Source organism: Rhipicephalus microplus, chromosome 2 (assembly GCF_043290135.1).
Source record: "Rhipicephalus microplus isolate Deutch F79 chromosome 2, USDA_Rmic, whole genome shotgun sequence".
NCBI lineage: Eukaryota > Metazoa > Arthropoda > Arachnida > Ixodida > Ixodidae > Rhipicephalus > Rhipicephalus microplus.
In genome coordinates, this window is record NC_134701.1 from 129,196,181 (window position 1) to 129,215,868 (window position 19,688).

Consider the following 19,688-nt stretch of genomic DNA (forward strand, 5'->3'; position numbering starts at 1 on the left):
CTAGGACTCTCCTGGGCAGACAGGGTCTGCGGAGGGGATCCACACTGATAGAGCTCAACCGGATCCAGGAGGCATCACCGAATCTTCAAGGAAGATGGCAAAGTGGGATGTTCACGTGAGTACCAGGTCCTGTGAGCACATCCCAGAGCGTAATCATGAGATAGAAAGACTTAATAATGAGAATACAGAGCTCAGGGCAATTAATTAAAATATGCTAAAGGAATCGACCACATTCCGGAAGCTACATAGTGAGAAAAAGCAATCCGAAAGCATCGATAAGGAAATACCGATCCCTACACCTGCAGAAGACGTAGTTCTTTCAGCAAAGCGCAGGGCACTAGAAGGTAGACTAAAAAACAATGAAACACAGGTAGCGGAAATGAAACAATCGTTGCCAACTTTCTCAGAAAACATGAATACGACTAAGAACAGCATCACACAACTCACCAATGCCATAGGACAAATTCAAGTAACACTTGATGACCCTAAGGAGGGCCTCAGAACCTTGGTGGAAAGAATCAAGAACCTAGAAGTGATTACCATAGCTATGTACACTCGAGAGCAACGCAGGCGCTTCCTGCTCAGACCAGCCATCCTCACCCCTGAAACAGGAGACACCAGTATTCAGTATGGTGCACTGAAAAAGAGGTCAAAATCTGGCAATGAAATTGTCAGAGCTGTAATAACAAACAAGTCACTCTCAAACAATACTTGTGCACATCAGTTGACAAGCTGGATATTATAGCACTGCAAGAAACCGGCAACGGTACCGCTACACTTGCGGGCTACAAGACAATAATGTCCCAATCTACAGTGGAACTTCAATTATACGTCTCCCGGTTTTGCGACCACTTGCATTTTACGACGAATCGGTTAGGTTCCGGCAAAATCCCTGAAGGGATAATGTATTAAAAACCTTCGTTAAACGACGTAGTTTTACACCGACCCCGCATCTTACGACATTCAGATTTCGTCCAAAAGAAAAAAAAAACGCCTTTACTCAAATCAAGCGTGGACCAAAGATTCACGAGCGCAAAATATAAACTTGCGTTCCCCTAGGTTGACAATTAGAAAAGTAGAGAGCGAGACAGATGTCTTCTTAAAATAGAAAATTTATTCTCTTGGAAGTTCATGCGCTTCTACACACGCCGCAACTGCATATGCACATATCTGGGGTCGTTACCTGGACAAGCTCTATCCACACTAAGTAGCTCCAGCCGGCCGAAAAGCTGAGATTTTCCCGTTTACAGTCCATGGAAACATTTTCTGGTCGACATACAGCTGATCTCCTGCCTTTGTCGCACTCGCAGTCACAGGCTTGTGGATGCATAAGGGCCCGACGCAGCTGTTTTCACTGTGAAAGATTACTTTCACTTCACGTCGACGTTCATGCTAACACCAGGACATCACTAGTTGCACTTCACAAGGCCACAAATATCAACATGCATAGCTCAGTTATGGTGGCTAGAAGGAAAGGTATCAGCATCATCCCGGCCGAGCCTCGAAAAGAGGCGTGCTGGTATTTCATTTCGCCACAAGGTGGCGTGCAAGTCGCCACCGAGATCGGTCGAGAGTGCTCACCAGCCGCTAGCGCGGCACTTTTAGTCGCTTGCTCGTGTGCTTGCAAGTCGCAATTTCTGGACTGTGCTTATTTGGACTTGTTTGGGACCAATACGTGCCAATGTCACCATGCCACAGTGATGAGTAAAGAGCAAAGACATTGCTTTGCACCTGGATGAAATGCGAGATATGTTTTGGCCCGCAAACAAGGAAAGAAAGGGTCTCTCTTCTCTGCTCCTGCCAACGATGAACGGCGCAATGCCTGGGAGGGTGCGATTCCCCGCGCTGACAAACCACTGGAAAAGAACTGAGTTGTGTGCGAAGCTCATTTCGAAGAAAGATTCATCGTCCGTAGCTACAAGCATGTTATCAATGGTTTCTTAGAAACTTGGGAAAAAGCTGTACCTAAGGGGGGTGGGTTCCTGAGTGTATCAACTGCCAAACGACTCCACGTAACTCTAACTAGCACCCTTTCCATCCTGCACTATGTCACGAAAACCTTGGGCAATAAATACTTCATGACGTATTTCCTCTGCCAAGATGCGCTTAAAATCTTTCTGGTATTCTGAAGCAAATGTCTGGCTCAAATGATCACCCTGCCCCAACACAGTTTTTGCTCTCTGTGAATTGTTGCCTCAGTTTTTTACAGTTTGGCACAGTCACCCTCCAGTGGAAACATATCTTCCGGAGTTCTGAGCAGCCTTCTATGTCCTGGCATCCACAATTATTCAATAAAACTGCAGTATAAGCTTGATCAGCTGCTAGATGTGGAGCACCTCAATGAGGTTTGTAAAATGATTGTTGCTAGTGAAGCCCTCCCTGACCATACTGATCTCGTGGGACGCAAAAGTGACTCCCGGATCACTTATTACGTCAGTGGCCATGTGGCCCGGAAGATGCTGAAAAAGGTTAAGTGCAACGATTGTAGCAGGTTTTTGCTTCACTCTAAGAATTCCAGCATGCTTCTGGCAGAATCATGCCTCACACGTTATATAGACGGAAGTGGCTTTCTGTACCCGTCCGAGTCCTTAACAGACCTCGTCAAAGCATTGGAAAATGCATTCACCTATTGCTTCAGTAACTACTACAAGTTGAAAAGTGATAGCATAACAGGCCTCATCTCCTGCCTTTGTGTGAAGAGGTTGAATATGGTCGGCTGTGAACACCATAAACTGTGACAAATCAGATAACTAGACTCTTTACACTGACCAGAATGCATTTCCTCGTTGCTAGAGAAAATGCGTCCAATAAAAAAACAGAGAAAATGAAGTTCTTGAAGTTGAGACGTGTGACTTAACTGTCATAATGTTAACTAAGCGAACAAGGTTTTATTTCATGTTATTGTGCATTACTCACACAATGTTGTTTCTTGTGATTTTACTATTGTCTTGTTCACATTGTTTAAATCTCCCATTAACAACTGTGATGTCACTGTCTGGTAGTGTTTCACATACGCAGAAATCAATTTTTTTGTGGACTGGTTTAATTTGTGACGGTGTCTATGTTTTCCAATCAAATCTCAATGTCATGTGTGTATGTATGCCCGTTGTATCATCGTATATTTACTGTTCTTTTTAGTTACCTTATTCACTTGCTTTAGCAGAGTTTCGTATAAATTGCAGTTCTCTCCAACCTTAACGCACATGTCGTGTTCATTTTTCATGTTTTTTGCTTTCCTGAAATAAATGACTTGCTTGTAAAATGAGACCTTGATTGTACAATTCATAAAAAAACAGTTGCCGATAACTTTACCTGCATTAAGACGTCACGAAGAACACTGCGGCATCAAAGTGAAAACTGCATAAACTTTGTTTTGGTGTCAAGCTCATGACCAGTCATTTGATTCTCTATCTTCGAAGCTTCTTAGCTGATATACTGTGAAGTGAATTGAATATACTAGTTTTCAGTGCCAATACAGGCAGCGTGCCGCCAGAATTGTGACACATAGACTTTGTTATAACCCGCAGGGTAGTTTGAAATATTTGCAACAAGAAACTACTGATACGGGCGTGCGGGCGCGAAGAGGGGCACCTCGAAAGTGACCGCAGCGCCACCTCATCCGTATGAATTCTCGCTAGCTCTCCGGCATGCCGATGTTGACACCTTTCCTTCCAGCCACCATCGCTCAGTCACACACGAGGGAATTCTACGCACACTCGTAATCGGTCCCCATTATGTGACAGCGATGACACTGTGTTTGACTCTTCTGACGGGAGGCTATTGGCAACATGGTTTCGGTTTCGTGTTCACGCGCAGGCAATTTCCGGACTTTATTTATCAGTAGAAAGATGCGCGTTGGATTCAATTCTTCTTAAACATAAGAATAGAGATTCGCTCGCACCTCTTTCAACTAAGTTACGCTGCCATTAGCTGTCGCTGGCAAGAATAATTTAATCTACCTTTCTCGCAGAGGCACAAGGTCGTGCCGTGGGCTTATTCAGGCGGTCTATACCCATTTTTTGGGGCAAGACTGAGTGTCATTGCTATATTCTTTGTTTTTCGATTATACAATGCCCAGATTATACGAAGGTTTTGCGTGGTGCCCTGAAAGTCATATAATTGAGGTTCCACTGTATTGGCAGGGGCCTGTACACTCTAGTCAAAAAGAAACACACATATATTACACATGAACTAGAACTCAGCACAAAAGACTTACAGCACCTTTTGGTAGAGATCGTCATACCAACATGGAAGAATAAAGGGGGCACAGCCTCTTTATTCTTAACAAGTACAGCCAACCCTAGATATAAGTCTCACTTCTGAAAACTGTTTGAAAGAACAACCAAGGTGCTGGTAGCAGTCCACTAATTATAGCCGGTGACTTCAACACTTGACATCAGCTATGGGGTTATGTTACAACACAGCCCAGGGGAAGGGATCTATGGAGACGTGCAAACAAACTCGACTTAATGCTAATAACCGACAAAGCATGTCTAACTAGAATTGGCAACGCAGTCTGCAGACACACTACACCAGACTTCCCGTTCACCAAAAACATAGAGAACGTTGAGTGGGTAAATATAGGAATAAAATTTGGGAGCGACCATTGTGTACTGCAGATCACCACGAAAGTCGCCTGTTCTAAAACGAAAGAATTCTCGCTTGTTGACTGGGACGTGTTCCGCAGATCCAGATCCCAAAGATAAGGCGGTGAGACCCCCCAAAACCACAAGAAATGAACCAGTCATATTAAAGATGACATGAGAGAAGCATCAAAGAAAATTATTACTGACCAATACCGAGATTATGAACACTAAACTAGCGCACATGATCGAGAAAAAGCAGAATCTAATGCAAGATTGGAACTAATGCAGATTAAACAGGAATCTAAGAAAATGAATTACCAGCCTTAACAGAGATATTGAGCAATATTGGTCATATCTAAATCAACAACAATGGAATGAATTTTGTGAAAGAATTGACAGACAACTTCAAAACAAGAAAGCATAGAAATCAGTCAAACATCATCTTGACAAAGAAAATACTAGGACTAATGAAATACACAACTTTGTAAGGGCCATACATATCGCTCTGAAAAGCAAGAACATGGGGACGGTCATGGCAGAACTCATACGGAAGTATCTTTCGTTGAACAAGAGTGAAATGAGCAACTGTACAGTTATATACAAAGGTACTCCACAGCCAGATTTAGACAGACCTTTCACGACTGCAGAGGTAAGAAGAGCATTAAATTATTTAAACACAAGATCCGCCCCAGATCCAGACGGTGTAGCAAACAATGTACTTAGAGACCTAGATGAACCCTCGATCAAGCGGCTAACAGAGTTCATAAACGAGGCATGGACTACTAGCACAGTGCCAGAGAAGTGGAAAGCATCGCATGTTATCTTAATCCCAAAGCCAGGAAAACCACCGACCTTAGATAACCTGTGACCGATTTCCATACATTGTGCGTAGGTAAAGTAGCTGAACTTTATTATTTTTATTAATTATTATTTTTTATTTTATTATTTATTATTTTATTTATTATTTTTATATTATTATTTATTATTTTATATTATTATTTATTATTTTTATTTATTATTTTATTATTATTTGCTAAAAAGGAAGGCAGGCAGACAAAGAACTTTATTAATATCCGAAAGCAGGGCTCAACCCCTTAAACAAGCTGAAAACCATGTAGAGAATAAACAAATATACACACCCAATATTATTGGCTTTAGGCCAGCCCTGTCCACCCAGGATTTTATGATACAACTCAAGCATCGCATATTGGACGGACACTCCAGGATCACCAAGGACATTCTAGGTCTTTACTTGGAAAAAAAGCTTTTGATAACATCAAACATGAATATATTTTATCCACAATCATGCATCTGGGACATGAGGAGAGGCTATATGAATACGTAAAGTATTTTCTTTGGAACCGTACTGCGAAGCTTAGAGTGGGAGACTATGAAACGGAATGGATACAACTCGGAGATAAAGGCACTCCAGAGGGTTCCGTTCTTTCTCCAGTACTCTTTAATGTATGCACGATCGGTCTGTCCAGAGCTTTGAATAAGATACAGAATATTGAACACGCTATTTATGCTGACGATCTCACCATCTGGTGCTCACACGGAAGCGAAGGTCAAATACAGGATGCATTAGATTGTGGGGGTGCTGACTGTGTCCTTTCCCTCTAAGAGCATTAGATTGTGGGGGTGCTGACTGTGTCCTTTCACTCTAAGAGCCTAGGGGTGGTGCTCGCCAAGTCGAGACCCCACAAGATCATGCAGTCAGGACGGTGAAGGAATATCTAAAGTCCACGAGACTAAGATGCTCCTCGCACAAATTAAAGCTACTGTTATACCAGAAAGAAAAAGGGGAAGACCACAAGGTTGGCAACCACTGTCTGAATGCAAGATCAAATTATGCACAACCAATGGGGGCGAAATCCCCAGAGTGAATGAGATTAGAGTCTTGGGACATTTTATTGACGCTAAAAAAGGGAACAACATAGCACTTGAAAAGATCATGCTCAAAACAGAGAATGCGTACGGAATAATCAAAAGAGTTGCTGGAAAACATAAAGAGATGAAGGAAGACAATCTCCTCCGGCTTGTCAACTGCTTCATCCTCAGTCATGTCATATATTCAGCGGCAATGTATAACTGGTCGCAAAACCAAGCACAAAAGTTGGACGCTGCTATCAGGAAAGTAGTCAAGGAAGCGCTTGGCCTAGCTATGCACACTAGTACAAGCAGCCTGTTAGACCTGGGTATTCACAATACCTTAACTGAAATGGGGGAAGCACAAAGAACGTCACAACTAATGCAATTTTCTTGAACTAAAACAGGCTAGGACATTTTGATAAAATTACGATCACTCACAATAGCAACTGAAAGCTACATTCAATTACAGGAACAAATTAGAAATAATATAGTGGTTGCTCCGCTACTTAGAAACATGCACCCTTTATATAATAATGGAAGGAGGGTGGCTCGCGCTAAAGCTTCGATCCAGAGACTAGACAGAGCAGGAAAGGGTGACTGCTTTGTGGATGCTGCAGAGTACAGGGGCTGACCCAGCTACTCTGCAGTCGTAGTAAATCACAAAGAAGACTGCACCAATGCTGCATAAATTAACACCAATAAAACCTAGATCGCAGAGCAAGTAGCTATAGCAATGGCAGCGACGAACAAGAATTTTACGTTAATTTATTGAAACACCAGGCAGGCAATCACTGCGTTTAGCAGGGTAAGGGTGGCTCCACAGGCGGCCAGAGTGGTCAGTGCGATAAAAAACATGGATATTAAGTACATTTACTGGTTCCCCGGACACATAGGAAGAATCAAAGGCCTACGAGTCAATCTAAACGAGTCAGCCAGCAGCGTCGCCCGCGATCTCACCGACTAGCATGTTTATACAAATGGCCCTGACTATGCTGGATTGATTCCACAACACAAAAATTAACTCATCACGTACAATGAAATCACTAATCAATTCTATTTGAACAGAAGAATTTATCCGCACCCCCACACAAACTTAAATAAAGCACAAGCCATAACACTTGGACTACTACAAACAAACTCGTACTATTCACTGGTTCAAATCAGGGAGTGGTATGGAGCGGAAGAAAAAGAAATTACATGCAAAGCCTGCAACGAAAATGAATGCACATTAGACCACATTCTCTGGGACTGCGGTTCACAGGGGCCTGGTATAATGCGTGAACGCTTTGAAAGGCTCACCAGACCACCAGCTCATGACAATCAAATGCTGGCTGTCTAGTACGCCCACGAAAGAGCCAGGAGGCTCGATCTCCCTGTTCCGTCATCGTAATAGCCAGGCTGACGCATTCGCGTCATGTACACAATAAAAAATAAAGTTTTAAAGAAGAAGAACAAGAAGGCTGAAGTGCTTCTAATTCAGGTTCATTGATTGTACCACATGTAGAGCTCATTAGGTTACCCTAGTGCTGTATGCATTACCGAAACAAAGTAAGTAGATTACTTGTTACACTAACAAAAAAAAGGAAGTGTTACTGACCAATGTTACCTAGAAAAAAAAAGTTATGCATCACACCAGGAATACAAAAGTGGCCTATCACGTTGTTTGTTGTGACACATGATAACTCTATGGCACATGGTAAAGCCATTTTGCTCAGCGTGACATTACGCACAAAATGAGATTCCATCCTCAATGCTCTTCGGAAAGGAAACATCACTCAACTCTCGAAAAATTTTCCATAGTTCTGGTGGTGCCTCTACACACAAGACAAATGCTCAAATATTGTTGTCAAAGTGAAATAGTTCGGCCGCTTAGTTCCGAAGAAAAACATTTGAACATGGTACTCAACTTCTCTAATTTGTATACTTTCCTAAACAATTGCCAGTGTTTACGTAATGATATTCAACGTCAGCCTCGTTCAGTCAAAAATTCAGTAACTATAAAAAGTGCATCCCCGCAGTAGCTGACAGAAAGAAGAAATTTCGTTCGGAAAAGAAGAAAAGGAAAGTTTTCTCAATTACGTGTTGTCAAATCTGAGCAACAATTACATTTGCGCAGTTTGCCTTGTGTCACAATGTATATATCCACAACTACACTAAATGGGCATGCAACGGATGCAGTAGGTGTTACTCATAAAGAGACACTAACGAGAAACAATGAGTTGTTTTAGATTGATAAACTGCACTCTGAGAACTCTAATGCCATATGCTTTAATGTCATAGGTTCATCATGAGTGGAGAAAATCAAGGTTAAAGTTTCATTTTTGAACTTCGCGTCGTAATCCCCGCGCATGACGTAAGAAATTCCACTGTGTTTTTTGTATTTTCGTGACATTTGCTCGATAAAATTTTCGGAAACTTCGTATGCTAAACTTATGGCACCTACAGATAACAACGAGCTTCCATTTTACAATTTTACTGATTAGAAGCTACATAGGACCCAGTAGATGCCTTCAAAATTTATGACATCACAGTGTTTGATGCGGGAATCTCAAGGCGGCGTTTCTACCCGCATTTTCTTTTCGCGGGTTTTCTTGCTTACCAAGTCACAATAAGAGTGGTGTTTTAGGGATTGTGAAATTGTACTTTTACGTGGAAAAGCGTCTTGCTCTTTTATCACCATCATGATCAATCTGACTACGTCCACTGCAGAACCAAGGCCTCTCCCATGCTCCGTCAGTCAACTCAGACCTGTGCTTGCTGCTGCCACTTTATACCCGCAAACTTCTTAATCTCTTCTGCCCACCTAACTTTCTGTTTCCCCTAGCCAGCTTGCCTTCTCTGTTGATCTAGTCAGTTATCCTTAATGACCAGCGGTTATGCTGTCTACACGCTACATGCCTGGCCCTTGTCCATTTTTTTTTCTTCCACTATGATATCCTTAACCCTGGTTCGGTATCTGATCCACTCTGCTCTCTTCTTGTCTCGTAAGGTTACACCTATTATTTTCCTTCCCATCGCTCGCTGCGTCGTCCTCAATTTAAGCTCAACCCTCTTTGTAAGCATCCAGGTATCTGCTCCATAGGTAAGTGCGAGCAAGATGCAGCTGTTATATATCTTGATCTTGAGCTGACCTCCCAACATGCATATGTCAATTTAGCTTTTTAGTGTCCCTTTATTGACTGAAGGGCCGCCAGCAGTCCGACCCTACAACAATAGAATGTCAGGGGATTTATGCTTAAGTGGCGAGATGAAAGAGTTTTGCGTGAAACTCCCACAATAATTGAAATAAAAATTAACGAGAAATTCTAGACCTCACATTACCGAAAGATGTTAACATAAGTATAAATGTTACCAGTTACAGTTCCAAGACGGTAACGAATATTTACTATGTTACCCAAAAAAGTAATGCGTTACTAGCAGTGCCATTACTTGAAACGTGTCACTGACAACACTGGGTTAGCCTAAAGATGTATTGTTGTAACATAGTTGCATGCATTCTGTAAAGCATGATGGCATTGTTGTACATAGCTGGATATTATTAGAATTGTAACCCACTCGTTATCATGGCTCTGGGAACATGCTGACACCCTATTAACATAATTAAATAATAAGTAATCAAACCATTCAGTTACAAATATGTTAGTCATAACAAGAAAACGAACATATATGTAACTGATCTAAGAGCTTTTAAAGAGGAAGTGTGACTAAAGGAAGACACAATTGTAGAATAATATGTAAACAGGCGAACATATGCCTTAGTCAGTATTTCAACTTAATTTTATACTAATCTGCCATTCATGACCACATTGTCCTGTTAATATTTAAAGACCCTGAGCAAGCACCCCTACCCGAGCAAGCTGGCTCCTGTTTTTGGGAGTTCAGAAATATGTGCCGATGACCAAGTGAATGCCCCTCGCTTCCCGCATTTTTTTTCCCAGCCTGTTCTCCACATTAGAATCCTTCAGCAGGAGTTGCCTCACAGGCTCTTCTAATGTCATCTTGAATCTTGGACTGCGACCAAGCAAAGGACACCCCCTCCCCCCCAAAATTTTGTCCGATTATTCTTCACCGTAAGTGGGGTGAGCTTGCTCTGGGTTTTGCTACAAGCAGGTGCCCTACTGCTCCAACCACTGACATTATATGGGACAAGGAATGTCATTAAGATATAATTTTAGTTATCATAGCTTGTGGGAATTGAGGCTAGCCCGCTGCCTTTGAGCGGGCTTTGCCGCCTTTTCTGCCGTTCTCATGTCCCGACATGTCTGCCCTCCTTTGCTGTCTGCCACGCTGAGAGAGCGGAGTGACGTTTAACTCACTCACCCGGTAGCGGATGTTGACTGTGGCGCCGCGCGTGGAGCCTCCCGAGAGGCTTTCGCGCGCTGCGTCAGGGGCAGACTCTCCGGGACAGCAAACGGTGAGCCACGCAATCTTTTCCGTCCGTCGACTCCCGTCGCTCGGGGCTCGTCGGACTTCACTGACGGCGCCTCGCGCCCGATGCGAACGCTCACTTTTTGTTGCCCCACAGCGTACTCACGGCCGAAGGACGGTACGGTGTCCTAGTGCGTGGCCTAGCTACGCCGACCCGTCTCCCTCCGAAGCAAACGCGAGCGCCTTTGCCCTCGCTCGAGCAACCGGGCCTTGGTCCCGGTGTCTCCGTGGATCACCTTTACCGCGGAGACGTGCTCGTGGCAACCTGTGTAGTACTTCGTGCCCGTGGCGTGGATAAGCCTACTTGCTTTCCCGCCGCGCCTTTGCAACGGGCTGTACTGCGTTTGGTGTTGCCACAATAAAGTGTTGCGACTTTGAGCAGTATCGTGTTCTCGCCACGGCGACGGTTAACGCGTGCTTTGCGGCTCGCTAAGACCGGACCCACGCTGGTGGCCGCGCTCCTTCGGGATACGTGTACACCACAAGCTCAATAAAAACAAGGGGTCTTGTCTCTGCTTGCTTAGGAAAGTGAAAACAAGCTTTCGTTAATTGTTTCTGCTGTTACAAAGAAGCCTCTCTCCACCAGTTAACCTCGGGAAATCCTTCAATAGCCATAGGTCTCCAAGAATGATTTTTCTTAGCCCTCATTCCTGACGAAGTCCTTGTGGCATACTTTAAAGGGCCAGTAAACAACCCCTAGGTCTGAAAATCGTTGTAAAAAGAAACATGTGCACTTTTACTTCGTGAACATGCTGCCGCAAGAATTTTGCGAGTACATGCTATATTAAGGAAGTTACAGGGACTAGAACATCGCGTTCAGCTGGTTTAAAATTTTTGCACGGCCTCGCCACCCTTCTCCTTTAGAGGGAGGGGATGGCCCACTTCGCCCCACTTCGGCAATGTTACAAGACGTCAGCGATTGACCTCATCGGCGAACTCAATCAGTCGCAACGCACTTCCGCTTGCTGCGATGCCTGGTTGTTTACTGTTTGCCGATGCTTCTCCACAGCCCAGTCACACGATTTGCAGCCGACAACGATTTTCAGCAAAACTATTTCCTAACACGGACATGAAGTTGGCCCGATTTTTCTGGAGTTTCATTTCGGCAGCGTCTCCTGCACCACGCGGTGCAGCAGCAACCCCACACAGAAGTGGCTGCGCCGCACGGAAGTGACGTCACCTAAAAAATTATTACCTAGAGCTATTTATATATAAAAATTATTAATGTATAATGCATTAAACCTACAGAAATTTTACTAAGCAGGTGTGTGACGAGTCAATCAGCTTATATTTGCAAATAAACAGATATTACAAGTATTTTAAATACAGGAGACGCCTTGGGCACTGCGGCTGCAAAAGGTAAACAGTGCGAGATGGTAGTTGCCTGCGATGTGTGTTGGTGGTGAAAACTCCGGCAAAATCGTGGCCAGGGCCTAGACCACCCCCAAGGAGGACAGGAGACCCTGTGTCGTCGCTGCTTCATGTGATTGCTGGATGTCCAGTTAAACCTGGAGGTTGGAGCTAGCACGGCCATCTACTGCACCGCCGCTTTATCTGAGTGTGTGCGCCATAAAGTTTCTCAGTATGAAGTGCGGATTATTGTTGTTGGACAAACTGCATTTTCTAGATTGCAATGCCAAGCATGGTGTTGTCAAAAGTGAATGTGTCCTTGCTGCCAAGTTTCGCTTGTCGCGAAGGGCAAGGTCAACGATGAAATAAATGCTTTTGCACAGTTCACATGTGTGACTGACCGGACGCACATGCGTGAAATCACAGCGCGTCCGCGAAGTGTTCTTACGATGGATGGATACAACTTTATTGTAGTGTTCTTACGAAGCCTGTGATCTCCGAAGGCCAAAGCTACTGCATTGCCGGCTGTTTTGTCAAGTGCGAACACGTACAGCCATTCTCATCCTTTGCTTCGTAAATGCTCCTGTGTTGTCACAGGCCGTGCGTGTTATTCAGCAAGGCAGACAAGCTGTTTTGTTGTTAGATGGGCTAACGCCGTCGGCACTTCCCCTTGGGCATCGTTTATCAAGTGGTGATCGCCTAGACCATTGCGGTGGCACGTCAGTATTTTGAAGCGGCCTTCCGCTTACCTCGTCAGGTGATGGTACACTGAGCGACATAAAAAAGTTTTCTGAGACTACCTTGCAGTGCGCCTTTCTATCATCAAAGCTTTGATAAACCATGGACCTCAACATTCCTGACACGTGTGCTGGAGAAACCAATGCAGCCAGCTGCATTTGAGTTTTTTGTGTCCTTTTGTGTCTTGCCGCTTAGGAGCAATAATTTTCAAAACTCTTTATCATAGTAAATATAGCCAATTCTGCGAGAGTCATCAGACACCCAATATTAAACGCCCTGTGGATAGGACCACCACCAGCAGCAGTTGGGCTGACGAGAGGCTGATGAGGAGGGGCAAATGTTAAAACAATATATTCGCAGACAAAAAAAAGAAAAAGTAACGAAAACTTCAATGAGGCTTGAACCACCAACCTCACCAGTATTTATTGTGCCGCTTTAACCTACTACGCCACAGCTGCCAATCGGGTTGGAACTATTAACAGGCCGGTTCTGTATTGTTGCCATGCTGGACCTAAGTAACATTTTGTTTTACTTTTACGTTTGAACATAACTTTTACTGCTTCTATCATTACGTCTAGACGTACCGCTAAACACTCAGACTATTTTTAAACAAAGCGCCTAATCAAAAAAGTTCATGACTGCACTTCCGTGCAGCGCAGCGGCCGTTTTTATGTGGGGGTGGCTCATGCGTCGTGCGGTGCAGCAGTCTCTGCAATGCTGCTGCAAGAATTTTGCAAGTACGTGCTATATTAAGAAAGTTACAGGGGCTAGAACATCGCGTTCAGCTGGTTTAAAATTTTCGCATGGCCTCGCCACCCTTCACCTTCAAAGGGAGGGCAAGGCCCACTTGGCCCCACTTCGGCAATGTTACAAGACATCAGCGATTGACCTCATCGGCGAACTCAATCAGCCGCAACGCACTTCCGCTTGCTGCGATGCCTGGTTGTTTACTGTTTGTCGATGCTTCTCCTCAGCCCAATCACACGATTTGCAGCCGACAACGATTTGCAGCAAAACTGCGTTTCCAAACCCGGACATGAAGTTGGCCCGATTTTTCTAGAGTTTAATTTTTTGGGAGCAGACTGTCCCACCATCTGGGAGCAGCAGGACAAAACACAAATAATGGACCTTATAGTGGGTATACTGATCAACAGGTGGCGCAACAATCTGCTCACTCCCGAAAATTGGGTCAGCGAAGCGTCCTCATTTCGATGTTTGAAGCCTATGGGGAGTTTCGCAACTCGTATGATTGAATAGCTCTGTCGTAGCCTTGGGCGGGAACAGGAAGTGTCGTTGACTTCACTACTGTTTGTTGAGACCTGGTTTTGACCAATCGATGAGCTGCACACTGCGTCACGTCGCCGATCGTCGAGTTGCTGTCATTGTGCGTGCAAGAAGCGTCAGACAGGCGTAGGAAAGAAGCGCGGGAATGGTTTTTCGAAATGGAGGCTCTACACGGCGGACAGCTCTGTAATATTCAGAAAACGTAATCGCTATGGTCTACTCTACAAATTACTGAGCTTGTTGGGGGGGGGGGGGGGCGTAAAAAAAAAAGTTGGAGCCTGTTGACTGGGCCTTTAAAAGAGTCCGAATCACTGCAATGTAAAAGAATGACATATCTACCTGGTCGCAGAAAGGAAGTCTGACTCTTTGCCACTGTTGATGCAACCTTAGGTGCCACGACAGAAGCTGTAGCATTTGTGATGCCTGTGGCTGTTGAGACGACAGTAATCGCCTCCGCAGCAGTGGTGGGAACACTTGTACTCGTGGGTTGACATCGTACAAGCTTCCGGCGCCGTTTCGGAGCTTTGCGGTGGCTGAACAGCGTAGGCACAGCAAATGGCTTTAGTTTGCGGTCCGTACGTCTCGGCTCATACTGGTCCTCATCGAAGTGAGCCTGCAAAATATTATGACAGAACCGAACAATCGATAAGTTTACCTTCGCAAATGAAAACTACAGACTACCCAACAACAGAAAGCCTAAACACCTTCAGATATCTCCATGTCAGCACCCTGAGGGTTCATCTACTCTCAATAAACAGCTCCTGCTTCTAGAGCGATATCCTAGTGAAGGCAGCCCTTGCACTGGCGAAGGTCAAGTAAATGCAGAAAACCTGCTGTGGACAACTTCAACAAGAAAGCACAGAAGATGGAGTATATTTAAGGAGACATCATCGTGTGACATCTAGCACCACTGACAGCTTCCACGGTGTTTCTTAAAATAGCTGGGTTGAGATAAAGTGCCAATATACATTGTGCCAGCTATTTGGCTGGGTGGCATACTTGCTAGTTAGGCCAGGACATGCTATGGCCAAGCTAATTAAGCCAAGTCATGGTAAGACAGAGGTAATTATGCCACATCTTAATAAGACCATGCTAATAAAGCCATGTAAATCTAGGACTGTGCTAAATAGAGCATGCTAATTGATGTGCTAACTAAACCATGCAAACTAATGCAATGTTAATCATGAGAATGTAAGTAAAACCATGTTAATTAGACTCTACTTATATGATAATTAGGACCGTGCTAATTATAATTCAAATGCCTTCATACAAACTATTACATTGTTAAATGAATCATAAATAATTATTGCCATTTTAATTGAAAGCTTAGCAATCAAAACAAAACTGTTCAGTGTTATGTTTATTAAGCCCTAGCTCATTATATAAGCAAGATTAAGACAGAGCTGACACAATCTTCCCTTCAAAGCAGACAAGCAGTTTCCGACGCCCCGTGCACTCTTGGAGCCTATTTTATCAGTGGTGCTATCACGCGTTCCACACTTTGTCTTCGTGCGATGGCCATCGTAGAGCAATCTTGGAACAAACTTGTCTGCCCGAGAAGCTCAAGCCATCCTGCTTACAGAGCTCATGTTCGCTTACATGGCAAAAAGTGGAAGGTTTTGAAGAACTTTCAAGGCTATATGTGTGAATTTTGAAGGTCCACATTGTCTATTAGAAACCCAATTGACACATCTGCAGGGGACGATGGAGGCTTGAAATAACTAGATTAATCGAAAAAGGTAACATCATTAGAACAAACATAGTGAGCATGGCTCCGATAAATTTTTTTTCTAGACAACATTCAATCACAGTTTCTCAGAGTTGCATAGATAATCTCTTTCAGTATGATGCAAGATGCAAACATTTACTATTCAATATGCCACTCCTTGCTGCTTTTCCTGAATTTTCATATCAATGTCAAATATCTCCTGCTGCTTGTTGTAGGCAGTCTTCTTAGGACTGTGTGACTTAATGATGCCTGTCAGGTCACTAGTTGCCTCCGCCTCTTCTACATACGAGTCTGATGTAGCAGTTAGTTTTTTAACAGTGACTTCTAGTTTAATTTGCTTTTTTGTAAGCACTCGACTTGCTCCTCAATCTAACATTTCTTTTTCTCAAACCCCTGCTCCTGCCTTTTGCGAGTTTCTAAATATGCAGTGTTGTTCACCGGCGTGGGGTAGTTGTATGGTGCTCGACTGTAGACTCGATGGTCAGGAGTTCAACGGCGGCTGCGGCAGTAACTTTTCGATAGAGGAGAAATAATAAAGGCCTGTGTAGTGAGTGATGTCAGTGCATATTAGAGAACAACAGATGCTCGAAATTTCCGGAGCCTTCCACTATACTCCCTGTCATAATTACCTCTTGGTTTTGGGACGTAAAACTCCGAGTAATATTATAATTAAAAATGCACAGTGTTTGTTCCTGGTAAATTCTTCATTGCATAATGATGGGCACATTATATATTCCGCCTGCTATATTTACGGCATCACAAATAATGAACTGTGAAATGTGCAATAATATATATTAAAAAACGGAATTCAAAAATTTTTAAGTATTCGTGAAAATTTCAACAAAAGGCCTCGAAAACAACCTTCAAATACAGGGTTTTCCAAGGTTTCAAGGACCCGCATGAATCCTGTGCATAGCACTCCTGGACACAGCATGCACTCCAAGAAAAAACTGACTTCTGGGGGTAGTTCTACTGCACAACAACAATCGTCATCTGACTTGCTCGCATTTCCTTTATCAAAAATGCGGTGCTGGCCACTTTCCTGTCAGGAATGCTCTGTCACACTTATAACGCGCGCGCCACTCGGGACCGCAAACTACCGGAACCATGGTGATAGTGCGAGGAAAGTACTCGAATTAGATGATGATTATTGTTGTGTAGCGTTGTGTAGCAGAAACACTTCCCAAATACTCGATTTTTTTTAGTCATATATTATTGATTGATTGATTTGTGGGGTTTAACATCCCAAAACCACCATTTGATTATGAGAGACGCCGTAGTGGAGGGCTCCGGAAATTTTGACTACCTGGGGTTCTTTAACGTGCACCCAAATCTGAGCACACGGGCCTACAACATTTCCGCCTCCATCGGAAATGCAGCCACCGCAGCCGGGATTTGAACCCGCGACTTGCGGGTCAACAGCCGAGTACCTTAGCCACTAGACCACCGCGGCGGGGTTAGTGATATATTATTACTCCCACACAAAGATGACATCAGACAGGCTATAATAAAAACTGGTACTCGATGTACACGTCTTCAATCGATGTACACGTCTTCAAGGAATCGTCAGAAACGGCATGGTGTGCTCTTCTGAGTAGTAGGGTAACCTACGCCCGTGGCTGCTCTTATACATACACTACCACTCTGCACTCAAGCAGCGTGAGAGACAGAGGTTTGTTAATACCTCGCACCACCATGGTACAAACTTTTTCGCCAGCAGGTCATTGACTCCACTTGAATTCAAGTTCATAGCGGCGAACAATAGGTTGTATTCACGTGATGTCAGCTTGGAGGGCGCGGCAGCCAAAAGTGCGCCAGCTGTGCTGGTAACTGCATGGCCACCATTTTGAAGGCCACCATAGAGGCAGCCGGCGGCATCCCGGAAGTTGAGTCCGGCGGTTCCAACAGGTGCGCACAAGTTACTGCAGGCACGTTGCTCTTGTTTTATTTTATTTGGATTTAGAAGGTACGAGATTTACCATTTGCGAAGCTGCTGCAGCCGTGGGCAATGCCTGCTCGGCTCGCTTGAGCATGTACGTCGTGAAATTGGACGCTGATGCTAAACAGCGATACACCAACAAAGCGGCTCTCTGCAGTATGCGTTGAACCACTCATTCTGACGAGCGAGGAGAGCGCATTTGACACCAGACTTATTTCAAAGGTGGAACTCTGGGACATAAAGGATTGCTTGGTGCATATACGAGAAGTTTTGTGGCGCACGAACGACTCAAAGCCAAGAAACCTGTTGGATGCTCGACAAGTGAGTTTGTCCACTAACCTTCACTGAAAAGACACGGTGACTGTGTCGCTGTGGGCACAAAGATAATCTGAAGTTATATTTTATCTGAAAGCGCTAAAGTCGAGTTTACCCATGAATTTAATACTAGTGCGATGTTTTACAAATATAGTTGAAGTGGCGGGCTTAACAAACTTGCACGTGAAAACACCATAGCATGGGGCAGATTAGATTATGATAAAGTGCATACGAGACTAAAATTTCGACATGGTTGGCTCACCCACAGCTTTGATCAATCGAATGAAAATTATCTAGAGCAATAAATTATTCACTATACCAAGGTTACAAGCACCTGTGCTTTGACCCAAGTGTACTGAGCCAGGTCACATTAGGGAGGGGAACAAAAGCGTTTGCCTTTCATTTAAGCTCGCAGTGTACCGCGCATGTATTAATATGAATAGTCCAATGTTGAGTACTCCCCTGTTGTGCTTTTCGCAGATGGCTCTGCCAGAGCATTGAAACTGTTTGCATTTACTGTGTTATTGCGATTTCTTTATTTTCGTGTTTCGTTTGCATCTGAATTACTCAAAGCTGTCACAAACCAAACTCATACAATTTCCATTCGCAGGTGAAGCACTCTCAAGCACTCACCCCACAGGCTTGTTAAAATCAACCCGGAGAAAACGACTAATCACTCGCCACGACGCTTCACTGCAACCCACAGTGTACGGCTACATGACCGCGAATAATTTTCGGCAAGGAATAAAATTTTACCGGATTTGTGTTTTAAGGCTCGCCCCCCTTCCATTTTTGTGCGATGGCTTCACACAAATACAGCACAATTAAACGTGATAATATATGATGGCTGCAAAAAACGGCTCAATTTAGTATCACGCAGAGGCACACACATGTGTACATAGCCCTAGTCATGGCGGCCGGAAGTAGTGTCTTCTCCGCATTGCCCGCATGTTGTGCAGATAGCCGAAGCGTAGGCAGCGAGAGCACGGGGTTGCTTGGAGGTGAATACCAGGTGGTAGATTTACGGGGGTAAATTTACGTGGTAGATGCTGTGGATTTGTTTAAATGCATATGCAATAACTGGCCTAATCAGAAAAATGTTGGAACTTGCTTTTGTGTTGTTCATAATGCTGACCTTGTGCAGCTCAAGGCTCAAATGCCAGTGATTGCTTAGGTTGCTGGCTACTGTGCGCATGCTACAAAGTTCTTAAGTGCAAGAGCTGCCAAGGACACTTGGTCACTGCTGTTAATGAGGCCAAAACAGAAGAGGACAGCCACTCTTAAACCACAAAACTGGTTCGAAGTGGCCTCCAATTTTCCTCTGCCCTTGCGATAACAGTAGTATTGTTCACAGAGGTTGAAGTAAGAAAGTTTATGATGCCAAGCTACTCTACTCAGGCCACAACAAAGAAATGTCGTTCGGCAACTCGCACTGGACTCTCTGCCA

The 19,688-nt window shown here is 44.1% G+C and overlaps 1 protein-coding gene across 1 annotated transcript in view; it reads right to left on the reverse strand.

Annotated features, from left to right (window-relative positions):
- LOC119170741 (uncharacterized) overlaps positions 1-19,688 on the reverse strand; it is a 49,039-nt gene that overhangs the window by 22,670 nt on the left and 6,681 nt on the right. Inside the window, exon 2 of the mRNA XM_037421993.2 lies at positions 14,598-14,871. Within this exon, the coding sequence (XP_037277890.2) occupies positions 14,598-14,871 (274 nt within the window). The remainder of the gene's footprint in view (positions 1-14,597; positions 14,872-19,688) is intronic.